Below are 14897 nucleotides of genomic sequence, written 5' to 3'. Positions count from 1 at the left end.
GCAGTATATCACATCCAGAAGGTGAGAGATTCTATGGAACAGGTGACCGGGTATCTTCAACTAGTTATGAAGAGAAAGAGGAGTGGCAGGGTGTTCTAGATTAAAAATGACTTAAGAGACATAAAAACCAAAGGCAATGTATGGACTCTGCTTGAATAATTGCTTGCACAAACCCAGCTGTACATTTAAATATGGACTTGCTATCAGGATTATTAAGGAGTTTTTGATGATTTTGTTAGGTGCTGTGATGATATTGTAGTTGAAAAAGAAAACAATACATTTGACCTGCAGAAAGGCTTTCTGTCATGGGGAAGAGCCAACAGCCATGGGGGTTGACATCATCTCCCAAGATCAAACCGAGGTTCGACCTCCTCTGACTCCATCCTTCCTCCAGAAGGAATGAGTGTCTCCCTCTCTCAGACCCTCTGTATGGTACCTTACATACATGGGTGTATGTGTTTCCTTTTCTCAAGAATGAGCTACTTGAGGACAAGGGCTCTGCTTTAATCTTCCATGCTCATTACACAGTAGATGCTACAAACACTAATAAATCTCAGAATGAATGCTCTCCAAAACCCTAAGTCACAGATATGAATTTGCCTTATTTCATGGTCATTACATTTTAACATTTTAAAATATAAGGGCTGGACATTTCTGAACTATAAATAAAATATATCAAAAATAAATAAGGAACATTATCAACACTAGTTCAGTAGAGCATCTAGTAACAGGTGGGTGAACATGTTCTTTTTTGTGTACTTGGGCTGGCAAATATTTATTTTGGGTTGTTCACTGCTGGCCTCAGAAATAGCTTTGTCAGTTAAGGTGATGATAGGTGCTATAACAGACAAGCCCCCAAATCTCAAGTAGCTCAACACAGAGCTACTTGTTTTCCACTTACATAAAGTTAAAGCAGGAGCCCCCTATCAAGGGAGGGCAAATGGTGGGGTAGGGATAAAGGCTCTGTTCCATACAGCACTCCTGTTCTCACTGAAGGTGGCTTTCAAAGTCCCCCTCCCTGGATACCAACATCTAATCAATAAATTGGAGTGAGAGGAGCTCTTGACATTCAACACATGGGAACTAGCCGCTAAGCCTCACTTCAATGCAAAGAAGCTGGAAAGTTGGGCAGGGACTTCCTGAAAATTCTATGGGAACAAAAATATTTTGTGGCCAGTTCTCTTTTCCACAGGTTGTTCTCTTAAATGTTCTGATATCTATGCAAAAGAATTATTATAATGCCTAATTATGCTTATTTCATCCCCCATAAGATAGAATAACAAGGGTCCAGTGAAGAATTTGGAGCGAGTAGCTATAGGGAACTTGTGTGTAACGCTCTAGTAAATATGTTGTTACTCCCAGTTCAGAACACTCTCACGATACCTGTGCAATTCACAAAGGGTCTTCTTCACTTTGTAGGTCATTGTAGAGACATGTCACAAAAACGTTACAAAACTTAAGGAAGACGAGTGAAATAATGCTTAAACAGCCCATTGGTTTAAGAAAATCTCATCTAAAGATGAAATAGCTCAGATGCGAGCTTGGAGTTCCTTCTCTGGTATACATGAATCTAATGTGTGAAGTCTACAGTTTCAGAGTGCTAGGTCACTGGAATGGTGTCCTGTCTCCCACATGGGAAAACAAGTGTTCTCCTTTGCAGATGTACAAATGGCACTAAGGTTTTCAGTTCATTTCTAACCTGTACTTCAGCTCAAATATCCTTAGTGGGCTACAAAACCATGTGTCCAGCTGTTTCTTCAACATCGTCATAGACATCTCTCAGGCCCATTCAAGTTTAACGGCCAACTAAACTCAACGCCTTTCTTTCTAATTATTTTTTTCCATAGTTTATGACTTGACTGTATAAAATTTAGCCTGGTGTTCTTTCACTTCACTTCTCCTACCTCAGTACTTCTCACCTAGGGTGATTTTGCATCTAGGGGATATTTGGCAACATCCAGAGACATTTTCAGTTTCACAACCAGGGGAAGGGATGCTACTGGCATCTAATGGGTAGAGACTAGGAATGTAACTAAACACCTTACAATGCATAGGACTGTCCCTCCTGCCCGCAAGGAAGAATTATTTAGCCCCAAATGTCAATACTGCCAATAGTGCTGAGATAAATACCTTGCTCTACTCCATGTCCGGAAAGTTCTACAGCCTCCGTATCTTTCAAATGTCTTGTATCCCAGCACCCCAATTCCCAATGTCTTGTTACAGGCCTTCATTACATCTCCCATGGTATACAGTGGGATCCTGACCCATTTTCTTGTCACCCAATCGTGTTGCTCCTTTGGAAGGACAGGTCCTCCCCCACCTTGCAAGCTGTCTCTCATCTTTAAGGTTAACTCCCCAAATATTAAATCTTAATGTGAACCTTCCCTGTGTGGCCTACTCTCACTCCTTCCCCTCCAGTCTCAGTTGGAGTCCCTCTATCTATAGATCCACCATTACTTGTTTCCCAAACTAGACTCAAGTGACTTGTGAGAAGGAAACTTCATATTCAGCCTCCATGAGGAATAAAGCAGTTCAAGCAACATATGAGTGTACTGTCACTGGCACTTCTCGTGATCAGAACAAGAAGGTAAGAAGGCTGGGCTGGGTTGGGTAGGAGGCAGGGTGGACACTGCGGTCTCAGTGGACTGCTACATTGCGTTGGTCAATGTGCCTAGTTACAAAACGTGGCTGCTGGCCTCATTATTGCTCTACAGAGCCCTTGGAGCTGAACTCTGCCCTGATGCTGTGTTTGATGTGTTTCACTGTGAGATACTCTAGTGTCTTACCAACTTCTTCAGGTTTCAAGAACTATTAATACGGAGAGAGTAAATGAAAAAGGCCAGAATATTACAGAGAGGAAAAAGTCTAAGTCCATTAACAAGTCCCAAGCAGCATGTGACTCTGGTACCATTTTAATGCATAAGGACTACTCAAAGTACTTGTTTTAAAAAGTTCAAATAGCTTCCCCTGTAACATTTTTCAAGGCCACTGATGAATCCAGCATTCCTTCCCTTCCAGTCTTGCTATCCATGTGGAGGAGAAGCACTAGGACCTCCCTTTCTTACAGGTACCATCTTACATCTTATGATTAACAAATTAAGAAACCCTAGCCAGGTCTTCTCTCACTCCTCTAATGTGTGTGTGTGTGTGTGTGTGTGTACACGTGTGCAACATTTAGGACAACAAATTGCTTACGACTTACATAGCTTTCATTAGTCAATAAATTATACTGTACCCATAACTGGTATTTAAGATATGCATTAATATGCAGCCATAAATGTAAATGTGGATGCAAAACAGAGATATGCACGATGTATTAGTTAATAAAAAAGGAAGGCTATGGAAACCATATGTATGGTATCCAATTAATTAGGCACACTTGAGTGCATATGGGTATATGTCTTCATACACATACGTCTCATAGCATACAAAAGCTCCTGGTGATGGAATCATGGGTGATTTTTTTTTTTCTGCCTATGCCTTCTACTTTCTCCACAGAATTTCAGAAGTAGCATGTATTTCTTTCCGCTGCTAATAAGAGTAATATATTCCCCAAAATTTCAATCTTACATATGGAACATTTAAGAGTCTCCTCCTTCAGATCTTAACTCAAATGACACTGGTTTAGGGATCTCATGAACCACCTGATTGAAAACTACACCCACCCCACCTCCCCGCTTTACTTTCGGCCATCATCTACACCCCCAAGTGACTATGTTTCACTTCCTTGTCTACTGTGGGTATTCTTACTAGCACATAGCTCCCTGAGGGCAGAGAGTTTTATTTTGTTCACTGCTGTAGCCCTAGAGCCTTGAACAATGGCTGATACACAGTAGGCATTCACTATATATTTGCCAAAATAATGAATGAAAACACATTTGTTTTACAAAAGAGGTTTTGCCTTTATTAACAAGAAACAAGTGATATTCAGTTTAAAATAACATTTTTGTTAAATGTCATGTCTCTTAATGTAATGTTAGCCCTTTATTGCAGGGACCTCTTTGAGCTGATGAAAGCCATGAAATGTCCTCATCCCGCCCCCACCCTCCCAACTTCTCCCAACACACATAAAATCCAATACAATTTCAGGAGCTTCTGAGACTTCCTTTAAGTCCGTCTATAAACTTCTTAAAGGTTCCACTGACCCCAAACTTAGAGCATCTGATTTAAAGTGTCATCTGGCTTAGAATCATGATTTCTCCCCTACTCTGATGATTCAAAGAATATACATCTATCCCCACTCCCACCAGCCAGTGAAACATTAAAGGGATCCCTTCTACAAAGGATTCACTGCTTAATGAGGGGTAAGTTCAATATTTGCAGTTGAGAAGACGATAAACATCCAGATGAAAGCTGAAAAATCTAGTTAATAATCCAGAGATTTCCAAAAGTATAGATGTTAATAGAGTGTAGCCCAAATATCTAGTGAGGTGAATTTTTTACTTGTCAGCTGAAAGTCTTGTGACACAATCTCAGACAGACATAGAAAAACATGATCTATTCCAATAGAATATGCTTTTTGAAATTTATTGTTTAAAGAACAAAATAAAAGGGAATATGCACATTCACCAAAGTAAGGTTTTCCATTAAATAGAAGAGAAATAAAGATGATCTGGCTAAAAACAGCATATTAGATCAGTAAAACAACAATAGCGATTTTGACTTTGTGTTTTATTTCAATGGGCACACTTCATTCATTGTCTGTAGGAAAACTAGGCTAGATCTCGATGGGCAACAGTCACAGTTATTAAGCAAGTAAATATGCCACCACTTCCGTGCCCTCCTTTATTTCTTTATGTCTTCGGTCTCATCTGGCTCTTTCTCTTGATGCTCTCTTTCCCACCTCATTTCTTTTAACTCTTGTCTGTACTTCCGTTCAATGAACCGCTTCTGATGGGCCATCTGGGGAAAGTTATCTGACACGAGGAGATACATTTTATACTCAATAAAGGGTAGCCTCTAGTGCAAAGAATGATGTAAACTAACCACACACACATTCACCAGAAACGGAGAGCTGCATATTCTAAGGCAAGAAGCATTCAACTGCTCAGTGAGTTTCCTTAGTCTTTTCTCATTCAGAAACATAGAGGAAGTCTGCAACAGGACCCCTGATTCTAGACTGCAATATCTGAGGTGAACTTGAGTATAAAAGGCACCAAAACATAGAGAAATGTTAGAACACAGATGTGTGGTTGCAGAAAGGTTCCAGGTAGGCAGGAGATGTTTTAACAAGAAGTGATTGTCAGGGAGAAATTACAGAATATAGTCAAATGGACCTGTGTATTTTTACAAAGTTCAAACCAAAAGCTTCATACAAATAACCATTCATACAATGCACCATTACCAAGAATTAAAGTTTCTGAAAAGAGGAAAAAGATTTTATGGACAAAAGGTAGTAAGTCCTTATTTCTGATAATTCTATTTTTAAAGTTTATCACAAGTTACCCAAAGTTATGTCAGCAATAGCAACACATGTAGAGCATTTTTATTTAGTCAAAGCAAACAGGTCATTCAATGGTATAGTGTAAGCTATATACAGTTTGATATTTGACCATGTGCAAGAGTGTTAGATACAGTGGATCTTGGTTAAGATTTAAAATTTTATGATTTGGGGGCGCCTGGATGGCTCAGACGGTTGAGCATCTGACTTTGGCTCAGGTCATGATTTCATGGTTCGTGGGTTTGAGCCCCGTGTCAGGCTCTGTGCTGACAGCTGAGAGCCTGCAGCCTGCTTTGGATTCTGTGTCTTACTCTCTTTCTCTGCCCCTCCCCTGTTCGTGCTCTGACTCTCTGTGTTTCTCAATAATAAATAAATGTTAGCCAAAAAAATAAAAAAAAATTTTATGGTTCAGTTGTCACTTATGGTATGTAGCAGTATAGAGATGGGATGAGAAATTAAGGATAAAATAAGAAAAAAGTCATTTTATACACTTAGTCAACAAACATGTATATACTTTAAGACACATATCACAAAGGGATGCGTGCAGGAAGGAGAGCCATCTAAGATACCAGGTAGCACAAAGGGAAAATGACACTGTCCTGCCTAACTGTGTAAGCACTCCTTTGTCACGTTTAAAAATATGAAGATTCAGAGATGTGGGAGAGCACAGCATGTTTGGGGAAGAGCAAGTTTATTTTTTGTTAAAGTTGAAGCTTAATAAAAGTGGATATAAATAAATAGACAGCAGATTCCTAAATTATTTTCCCTCTTTTTCATATAGTGTTTCATCCTTACTCCAGGTGGGAGAAGGGACAGGAACATGGTGGTGGGACAAGCATCTGAGAGGCAGGCACTGAATCAGATGCTGTGTATCTAAGTCACTGGCTGACTTTGAACAGTTCTGTATTTTAGAAATAAAGCAGGAATAAAATCCTACTCCCTAAATGATACCGAGTTGACCTTCTATATTACAGGTTTCACACATTGTAAGTACTATTTAAATATAAATCAAATTAAAAGAAAAGTCAGCTGTAAAGCATGTTTCTACAAAACTGACTTCCTGACTTGCTCAGTAAATTCTATTCTAAAACTTAGTTTGCATTAAAAAAAATTCCACAACTCAGATATAACCATTAATAAACGTATAGAATATATCCTTATAGCTTCCTATGAAGTAAAGTCATGCTACACACACACACACACACACACACACACACACACACCGTGTAAATGTATATATGTACATAAACGTATGAATACTCCGTTATTTCCCCACTCACCCTTTTTCTGGGAGAGAATAACACAGATATGTTTTTATGGGTCCACTTTTGTTTTTAAATGTATCCTAGTGTAAGCATTTCCCTATACCATTAGTCTTCAAAAATATTGCTGTAATGATTGCAAAATATTACATTTGAGTAAAAGCAAGAAGGGGTCAACTACTACTCATAGACCAAATACAGCCCACCACCTGTTTTTGTAAATAAGGTTTTATTAGAACACAGACACATCCGCTCATTTGCATACGATTCAGTCCTGCCCACTACGAAGGCAGAGTTGAGTAATCGTGACAGAAACTGTATGGTCGGCAAAGCTTAAAATATTTACTATCTGGTCCTCTACAGAAAATGTTTGCCAGCCCCTGGGCTATATCATAATTTATTTAAACATTTCCCTACTGTTAACACGCAGTGTAATTTACTTTTTTATTTCCTGGCTATTATAAATCAAGCTATCACTATCATCACAGCTTGTGAACTTTAGCTCCTAACTCCAGGCGTTTCCTTAGGTTTGATCCCTAGAAATGAAGTCTCCAGATCAAAGGGGATGTATCAAAGGTCCTCTTTAAGGACCGGATACAGATGGTCAAATTGCTTTCCAGCAGTTAAACAATTCACTCCTACCAGTATATACGTAGAGGTCAGTCTCAGAACAGACCATCTCTCCAGTACCGTGTTAGCGTTAAAAGCAAACAAAAAGCTCCAAAGATAACCTTTAACAATCTTATTGGTAGAAAATGGAATCTTACTTTTACTTCAATATGTGATTGTACATTTATATACAATGAATGAAAAAATTTTCCCCAATAGAGTTAACGTAAAACTTTCAGTGAAGATTCCATGGACTGGAACCTGGATACTAGCTATTTGCCTCCAACTTTTCCTCCCTCCCCACACTGAGGAAGCCACTGTCTGCTGATTTCCACTTGGCTCTTGGCCCTGTCGCCTTCCCTGGAATGTCCCACAGCTGAGAATCCTGGGCCTCTTTACTCCTAGCTCCCTTGCCCCACTTGGCTCGCTCGCTCCCACACTTAGCAGGTACTTGAAGCGTACTAGAATGGCACTGTCGTGTTTAACTCACAGGTTCTGCCGTGCAGCACTGTAAGTACACGTACCTCATGAGAAAATCCTCTGCATTTAAGCCTTCAATTTACAAAAGACTACACAGTTTCCTGCATGGTCAATTATGTAACTAAAGTGTCTTCAACCCAGCCATCCCACCCTTGGGAATCTATCTCACAGAACTAAAAGGACCAATATATAGACATTTATCGTCAACAGTGATTCAAGAAAAATCAGGAAAGTGTCCACCAAAACTAAAAAAGGTGAATAAAATGTGACAAATCCACAGCATAAAATACTGCACAGCTATTAAGAAAGAATGAACTGGGGATGGGGTGGGGTGCCTGGGTGGGCTCAGTTTTGGTTAAGCGTCTGATTTCGGCTCAGGTCATGATCTTACAGTTCATGAGTTCAAGTCCCACATCAGGTTCTGTGCTGACAGCTCAGAGTCTGGATCCTGCTTCAGACTCCGTGTGTCCCTCTCTCTCTGTGCCCCTCCCCCACTCATGCTCAGTATCTCTCTCAAAAATAAAGGAAAGAAGGAAAGAATGAACGAACGAACTGGGGCCACACTGTACCACCTACAGAGGTGCCCACGATATGCTACTGAGTAAGAAGAGAAAGATACAGAAAAGTATGTAAGTATATCATTCTACTAAAACAGTGGCCGTAAACTAAAAAGAAAGAGCTTTCTCTTATATAAGATTATAGAAATATGCAGAAAAAATACATTAGACTGTTCATATGGACTACCTGGGCTGAATGTGGAACTCCACACAAACAAGGAAAAGGAAAGTCAAAATGCATTTGGAAATACTTTTAAAAAAAATTCTTCACCCATTTTACACATATCTTACATTCTACTATGCTCTATGTAGAGAATAATTATGAAGAAAAGATCACATTTTATCAGTACTTACCATTTTTACATTTCCCCATTTTCTCTCTATAAAATATACATTATGAACATACAATTATAAAAAAAGGGACAGGCTTACATTTTTCAAGGGCATCCATTGCTGCTCCCATTTCCGCTTGCTGAATACTATTAAATAAAATAAAGGTAAGGTGCAGTTTAAAGATTTCAAAAACACAAGCTATGGCTACAAATTTTTCAGGTTGATTTTCATGTTCACTGCATAAAATTTTATCATATTACTTCTGTCACATACTGAATTGTACAAGTTAGGAACATACAAGGGCATGCAGGACATCATTTATTTGTACTTAAAGCACATTTAAGTTTTTTGGTCCCATTTTTAATACTTAATACTGTAATAAAACGCCTTCCATTTATATTAGGTCTGACGTATTTCTTAAGCTTGAACATTCTCAGAATAAAGTTTAAAGAAGGGTAAAAAATATATGTATAGACAGACTTATAATCACTTCTCAATTTAAGATATAATTAGGTGGTTCAAAGAAAGATGATAATATATATAATTCTCTTTTCCTGAGAGATGTTAGCATTTCCAACAAAGCTCAAGTGAACGGAGATAAGACGTCAAATATCTAATGGCTGCTGTAATGCACGACGTGCCCCACAAAACGCTCGCAGCAATGTTGGGCACCCTGCTGGGTCCCTAAAACGGGACACAACTTACCTGTGCACCAGGTAATGTGGCTTTCTCAAGGTAGCCAAAGCCCCTTAGGCAGTGGTATTCCCACTGTCCAAGGCCAATCTCAAGTTTGGGGCTGGGCTCGGTGGGGACACTAATCCTTGGGATCCACTTTGCTATTACTCTTTAACATTCTCTAAGTGGAGTTTAAAAAGACAGCCTGCAGAGCTTAGAAGTACCAAGTAAGGACTTTGCAGACACACAGGATGTTCACTCGAAGGAGTTAAAAGCATCTTCCATCGTACCTTGGTCCCTTCCCGCAGCCTATTCTTTCTCCCTTGAAGTACACCGCCACGGTGTAGGTCCTAGCATGGGAGGGTCCTACTGTCTGCAGAGTCCTGAGAGGAAAGATAGGAACTTTAATTATGGTAGAGAGCTATTCAATTGTTATTTCTAATATGTAACTCCAGGAAAACACATGTACTTACCACTTAGAGAAAGGTAAACATAACAAGAAAATTCAAGGAGTACATTTATTTGCTAAACTGACAAATATAAAGAGCTTTTAAAGTAGGAAAATTTTTTAAACTCTACACTGGATTTCCCCCCCAAGGCATTATAAATAGTATCTGAGGGCTAGCAAACAATTTCAAAGTGTATATACTCCAAGTATAAAACTAACAAATTTTCATCAGTGAAAAGGCAACTATTTCAGTCTGTTCACTGTTCTTCAGCGCTAATCACAACTAACCAGGATAAATATCTGCGCGATACACCTCCAGCCACATCTGTATGGTCTCATCCTTTATGAATCCCTTCCAATGTCTGCTATCTTATCTAAAAGATCAGAAGAGATGTTTAATTTCTGAAAGAGCTGAGATCGTTCTGAAGGTTTGCCATGATGCCAAGTACACGGCACGATCACTGAAAAACAAAGGCCAGGTACTCTGGGTTTTAATGACATGGCCCAGATTTCTAATGCAGTAAAACTGATAACTTTATGGAAAAGGGAAATTAAACGTAGCCAACAAAGATAATGAAACAAACACAGTAATCTTGAAAAAATATGTAAAACAACCCCATCATCTTGATAAAAAAGAGCAAGCTCACCGGTACTTGCGTCTGGGGATTTAGAGAAGGGAGCACAGTCATTTCCTTTGTGTTTCTATGCTCAGTGGGATGAAAGCACACGATGGTCTTCAAGGCAGCACTTATTATAGTAATCAGGCGTGGGCTCCGAGAAGTTTATCATCTTCATTTTATTTACTGAACCTTAATTATCACTTTGATGAGGAAATATCTCGAACCTTTCATGTAATATGGTTTAGATATTCACTATGCTTATTAGGCACATATTAAAGTGCTGTTTCTAAACATTTAGGGATTTTTCTCAATAAGGAAAAGAAACATTGTTTGGCAGTGACAGCTTCTTGGGACAATTTATAGTGGCTTGCTGTGGGGTGACTCAAACTTCTCTTGGCCTCCATTCTTTTAGAGAAGAAGCCTGTAACGTGTTGTGACTATTAAATAAAGACATAAGAAAGGATTAAAATTCCCAACTGCCACTCTAGTGTTTTTCCTTTTGAAGTCTGAGAGAGCCCACAGAGAAGGGCTTTTATTCCATACGGAACACTCATACAAACATGCATGCTTGCGACCACGTGTGTGCATGGACAGGGGGTAAACAGCACTGAGACTCGATTTTTAAACATCCTTAAAAACATACCCACATAACACCTGGGGAGGCAATCCACCTATTTTGATAATCCTCTCCTTTTGTAATTCTTCTTTGAAAACACCTTCTGAATCAACATGTGAGAGTCTCAAGATAATTACTCTATGTCAGAGTCCAATCTCCTGTTTTCATCAAAACCAGTATCTTGTGTGTAGTGACCTGCATTCTTCCTGAATGACTTTTGGCTCCCACTCAAAGGATATAATGATTTGTCACTAAAGATATTGAAAATCACACAGCAGTGTGTGACACCCATTCTAAGAACTCCAAACTTCTGAATAACGCAGTGGCGTGAAGAGCCGCCCACTTCTCACAGTGACTGCCCAGTGGAGCGCACAGATGTCAGGTGACAGGGACGGAGGCCAACAAGGCTTCACAGCAGAGTGGGGATGGACACCCAAATACCGTGAGAAACAAGCACAACCTTCTAATCGAGAGGCGCAGTCCCACAGAGGTTACAAGAAATAAGATGAACAAAGCACCAATAATCAAAGGTGACCTACTTACTTTACTTCGAACAAACACATGGAGATGCCCAGAGAGACTCTGTGTTGGGCCCAGAGTCAGTGCCGAGAAGTCCCAGGGCAGGACTCTCGTAACGATCAGCCTGGAGCATCCGACACCTGCGGAGCGAGTACTCACTTGTACAGAGGAATGTCTGGCTCCTTTCCTTCTGTCCTGAGTGTCAAGCAGCACTGCTGAAGCTGGGATTTGGGGTCATTCCAATCCTGATTCAAAATAAACTCCTGTAGCAAGTCCCCAGAAAGTATTTAGTAATGGGCTCTGGAATCACTGAGCATAAAGCATAGAAGCAATTTACATTTCATATGAGCTTACTTTTAATCGTGGAAAGAAGCAAACATTCATGAAAGTATGGACATATTCCAAATCCTTATCAATGTACAGTGCGGCAATAAATGCTGAAAAGGAGAACATTAAAAAATAAAAGCACAATGTACTGGCATTTCCCAGAAAGATTAGGAGACCCAGACTTTTAAGAAATGTTGTAATGAGATTTTCAACTGCCAAACCCTCTTTATTTTTTAGAATTATCATATCCTCTTTCTTAAAACAAGAATTACCCATCATCAATAATATTACAAGCAACAGTGTAGATATATGATTAAAATGCAAAAATCAAAGAATACAAAGACCAAATTATATTTCGTTAAAGGCTAAATAAATACTTAAAATGATACACAGAATGCTATTGTATGCCAGAGTAAGAATGGTATCTGGGAGGGGCACTTGGGTGGCTCAGTCAAGGTTAAGTGTCTGACTTCAGCTCAGGTCATGATCTCATGGTTTGTGGGTTCGAGCCCTGTGTCAGGCTCTGTGCTGCCAGCTCAGAGCCTGGAGCCTGTTCTCAGATTCTGTGTCTCCCTCTCTCTCTGACCCTTCCCTGTTCACACTGTCTCTCTCTCTCAAAAATAAAATAAAACATTAAAAAGAAAAAAAGAATGGTATCTGGAAACATAACCATGTCAAAAACAAATCAGAAGACACCTGAAATCAGGACACCAGGATGAGCACATGCTTGGGCCTACCATCCTCAATACCAATCTTGAGAAGACTAGTCTTTTACAAGGGTCTTTGTTACTTTTCATGAACAGAAATGAAACAATTTATGGACTCAATCTGCCCAGAAAAAAACTTAATACTGGGCTTAAAGACAATATAACAATATATCAAACTTTGCACTAATAAATGGTGACTCCAGAGATGACTTCATTAAAAAGTACTATAACCAAGTAAACAAATGGTGAAGTTTTCTTATTTCATTTAATTAAAAAAATTTAAAAAAATTCTTTTTAATGCTTATTTATTTCTAAGAGAGAGAGTGCAAGTGCAAGCGGGGCAGAGGTGGGGAGGGAGAGAGAGAGAGAGAGGAAAGAGAGGAGAGGAGAGGAGAGGGGAGGGGAGGGGAGGGGAGGAGAGGAGGAGGAGGAGGATGATCTCACTGTGAGATCATGACCTGAGCTGAAGTTGGACGCTAAACCAACTGAGCCACCCAGGCACCCTAATGGTGAGTTTTTAAAAGAAGGTATAAAAATAGCTTTCATTGAGCTAAAAAAAAAAAAAAAGAAAGAAAGAAAGGAAAAAAGCAAAAGAAAAAAATTGCCAGTGAAACTGATTACTCAATTTAATTTTTTAAGTTACTTTTCTTTAGTTGAAAAAGTTCTTCTAAGTTCCTTAGTCAGACTGGCTTTGCACTTTGCAAATGAGCTGGTTTTGCATGGTAGACTTTAATATTTGTATATAATTCCAACTGTCAAGAATACCAGAATGTTTTTTAAAAAAAAGTTCCAAGGCCCAGTGAATGGCCCACTTATTTTAAAGTAGTATCAGAAATAATAAAATGATGTGTAAAATCCGTTAGTTAGCCATAATAGGATTATTTATAAGGCTTCCAGACCATATCAAAAACTGCCAAAGATGACAACATTTGTCCGTAGAGCTTTGAGCTCATTCAAAACAACAGATAATAGTTTTAGTATTTAGTGAATAAATTACCCTTCTTTCTTCTATGCCCCTATATAAAGGCTGCTGGGTAGCAAAAAAAAAAAAGCTGATTCACTATTAGCCATCTTCACACTCTGCTACTGTTTCACACAAAGAAGAGTAGACTGGAGGGTTGCTGGGGCAGGGATGCGGGGGTGATACCACTGAACAAAGACTGAATATAAAATTCATTATTCACATAACTTAATTCCAAACTATTCCCCTTCGAACAAACTTTGGAGAAAAACATAAATAAAAATCAAAATAGAAGAGGTTTCTTTAGTTAGAACATAATAATAATGAGAAGTTAGATAAATGTGGGTGCATTAGATTTAAATTCTGAATCTGCACGTTAAGAGAAAAGCTCTATTCCTAAAACTCACATTCCAAAAGGTCTGCCAAGGTCTTGGTCCTAAGAGCCACGGGTCTCTTGGTCTTGTCATTGGTGATGGCATACTCCTGCATGCCCAGCTCCTCGGCTACCTTGGCCTGAGTTCTGTTATTCACCAAAGAGCTTCGCAACAACTGGTCAAAAGAAAGTGAGATACATTTAGAAACCACCTCACTGTGGTCTCTCTCCTGCTCCTGTGTTGGGCCCAACTAGCCTGAGACCATTTCATAGGCAGGGGCACCGAGGTAGCAATGGCTTAAGTCCTCAGCTACTACCCCTACGCTGCAGTGACAAACTCCATATGCTTCTAGCTTCTCCTTAATTACTTATTCTGCTCCTGGATTTTACCTGACAAGTTAAATAGTTAATTTAGTTTAGTAGCCTGAGCTATGTTGGGGGAGGATACTACATTATGATTGAAGAGCATAGCTTCCATTAAATGAAATGCTACTCAGTGAAAGAGCATTAAAATTTTTTTAAACTAACTTTACTGCAGCACAATTTACAGACAATAAAATGTACCCATTTTAAGTATAGTTAGATGAGTTTTGACAACTTTACATATCCAGCACCCGAAATACGTTCCATGTGCCCCTCTGTAATCAACCAATCCAGTGCACCACCTACCAGGCAAACCTGACCTGCTTTCTGTCACTGTATGCCAGTTTTAAGGAAGCGGTTTTAAAAAAGGCTAAAATAAACTTCAGGTTTCACAGCACTGATGTTAAATTTGATATTACAGGGTTCGGGGAAGTAATGTTTTAGTAACTATTATTTAAAACTTTCAATTATTTATTTGCCTTTTTACTTTTATTATTTTAAAGATGTATACAATATATCCAGAGTTATAGTGTATCAAATTAAGACCTTTAATTGAACTAAAATGGGATTTTCATATTTCAACTTCAAGAATTCAAAGCAAAAATTC

At 39.0% G+C, this 14897-nt stretch overlaps 1 protein-coding gene across 6 annotated transcripts in view; it reads right to left on the bottom strand.

Moving 5' to 3' along the window:
* Positions 1–3877: 3877 nt before the first annotated feature.
* Positions 3878–14897, bottom strand: part of DROSHA (drosha ribonuclease III) — a 126558-nt gene continuing 115538 nt past the window's right edge. For all 6 annotated transcript variants that reach the window (XM_029941047.1, XM_029941050.1, XM_029941053.1 and 3 more), the window contains 6 exons: positions 13962–14103; positions 11914–11996; positions 11719–11822; positions 9647–9739; positions 8781–8827; positions 3878–4916 (listed from right to left, as the gene is read on the bottom strand). In XM_029941047.1, the coding sequence (XP_029796907.1) occupies positions 4786–4916; positions 8781–8827; positions 9647–9739; positions 11719–11822; positions 11914–11996; positions 13962–14103 (600 nt within the window). In that variant the 3' untranslated portion in view covers positions 3878–4785. The remainder of the gene's footprint in view (positions 4917–8780; positions 8828–9646; positions 9740–11718; positions 11823–11913; positions 11997–13961; positions 14104–14897) is intronic.

This window comes from Suricata suricatta, chromosome 6 (genome assembly GCF_006229205.1).
Source record: "Suricata suricatta isolate VVHF042 chromosome 6, meerkat_22Aug2017_6uvM2_HiC, whole genome shotgun sequence".
NCBI classification, from domain to species: domain Eukaryota; kingdom Metazoa; phylum Chordata; class Mammalia; order Carnivora; family Herpestidae; genus Suricata; species Suricata suricatta.
The sequence above is the reverse complement of the archived record's forward strand: the minus strand, read 5'-3'. Positions and strand labels throughout refer to the sequence as shown.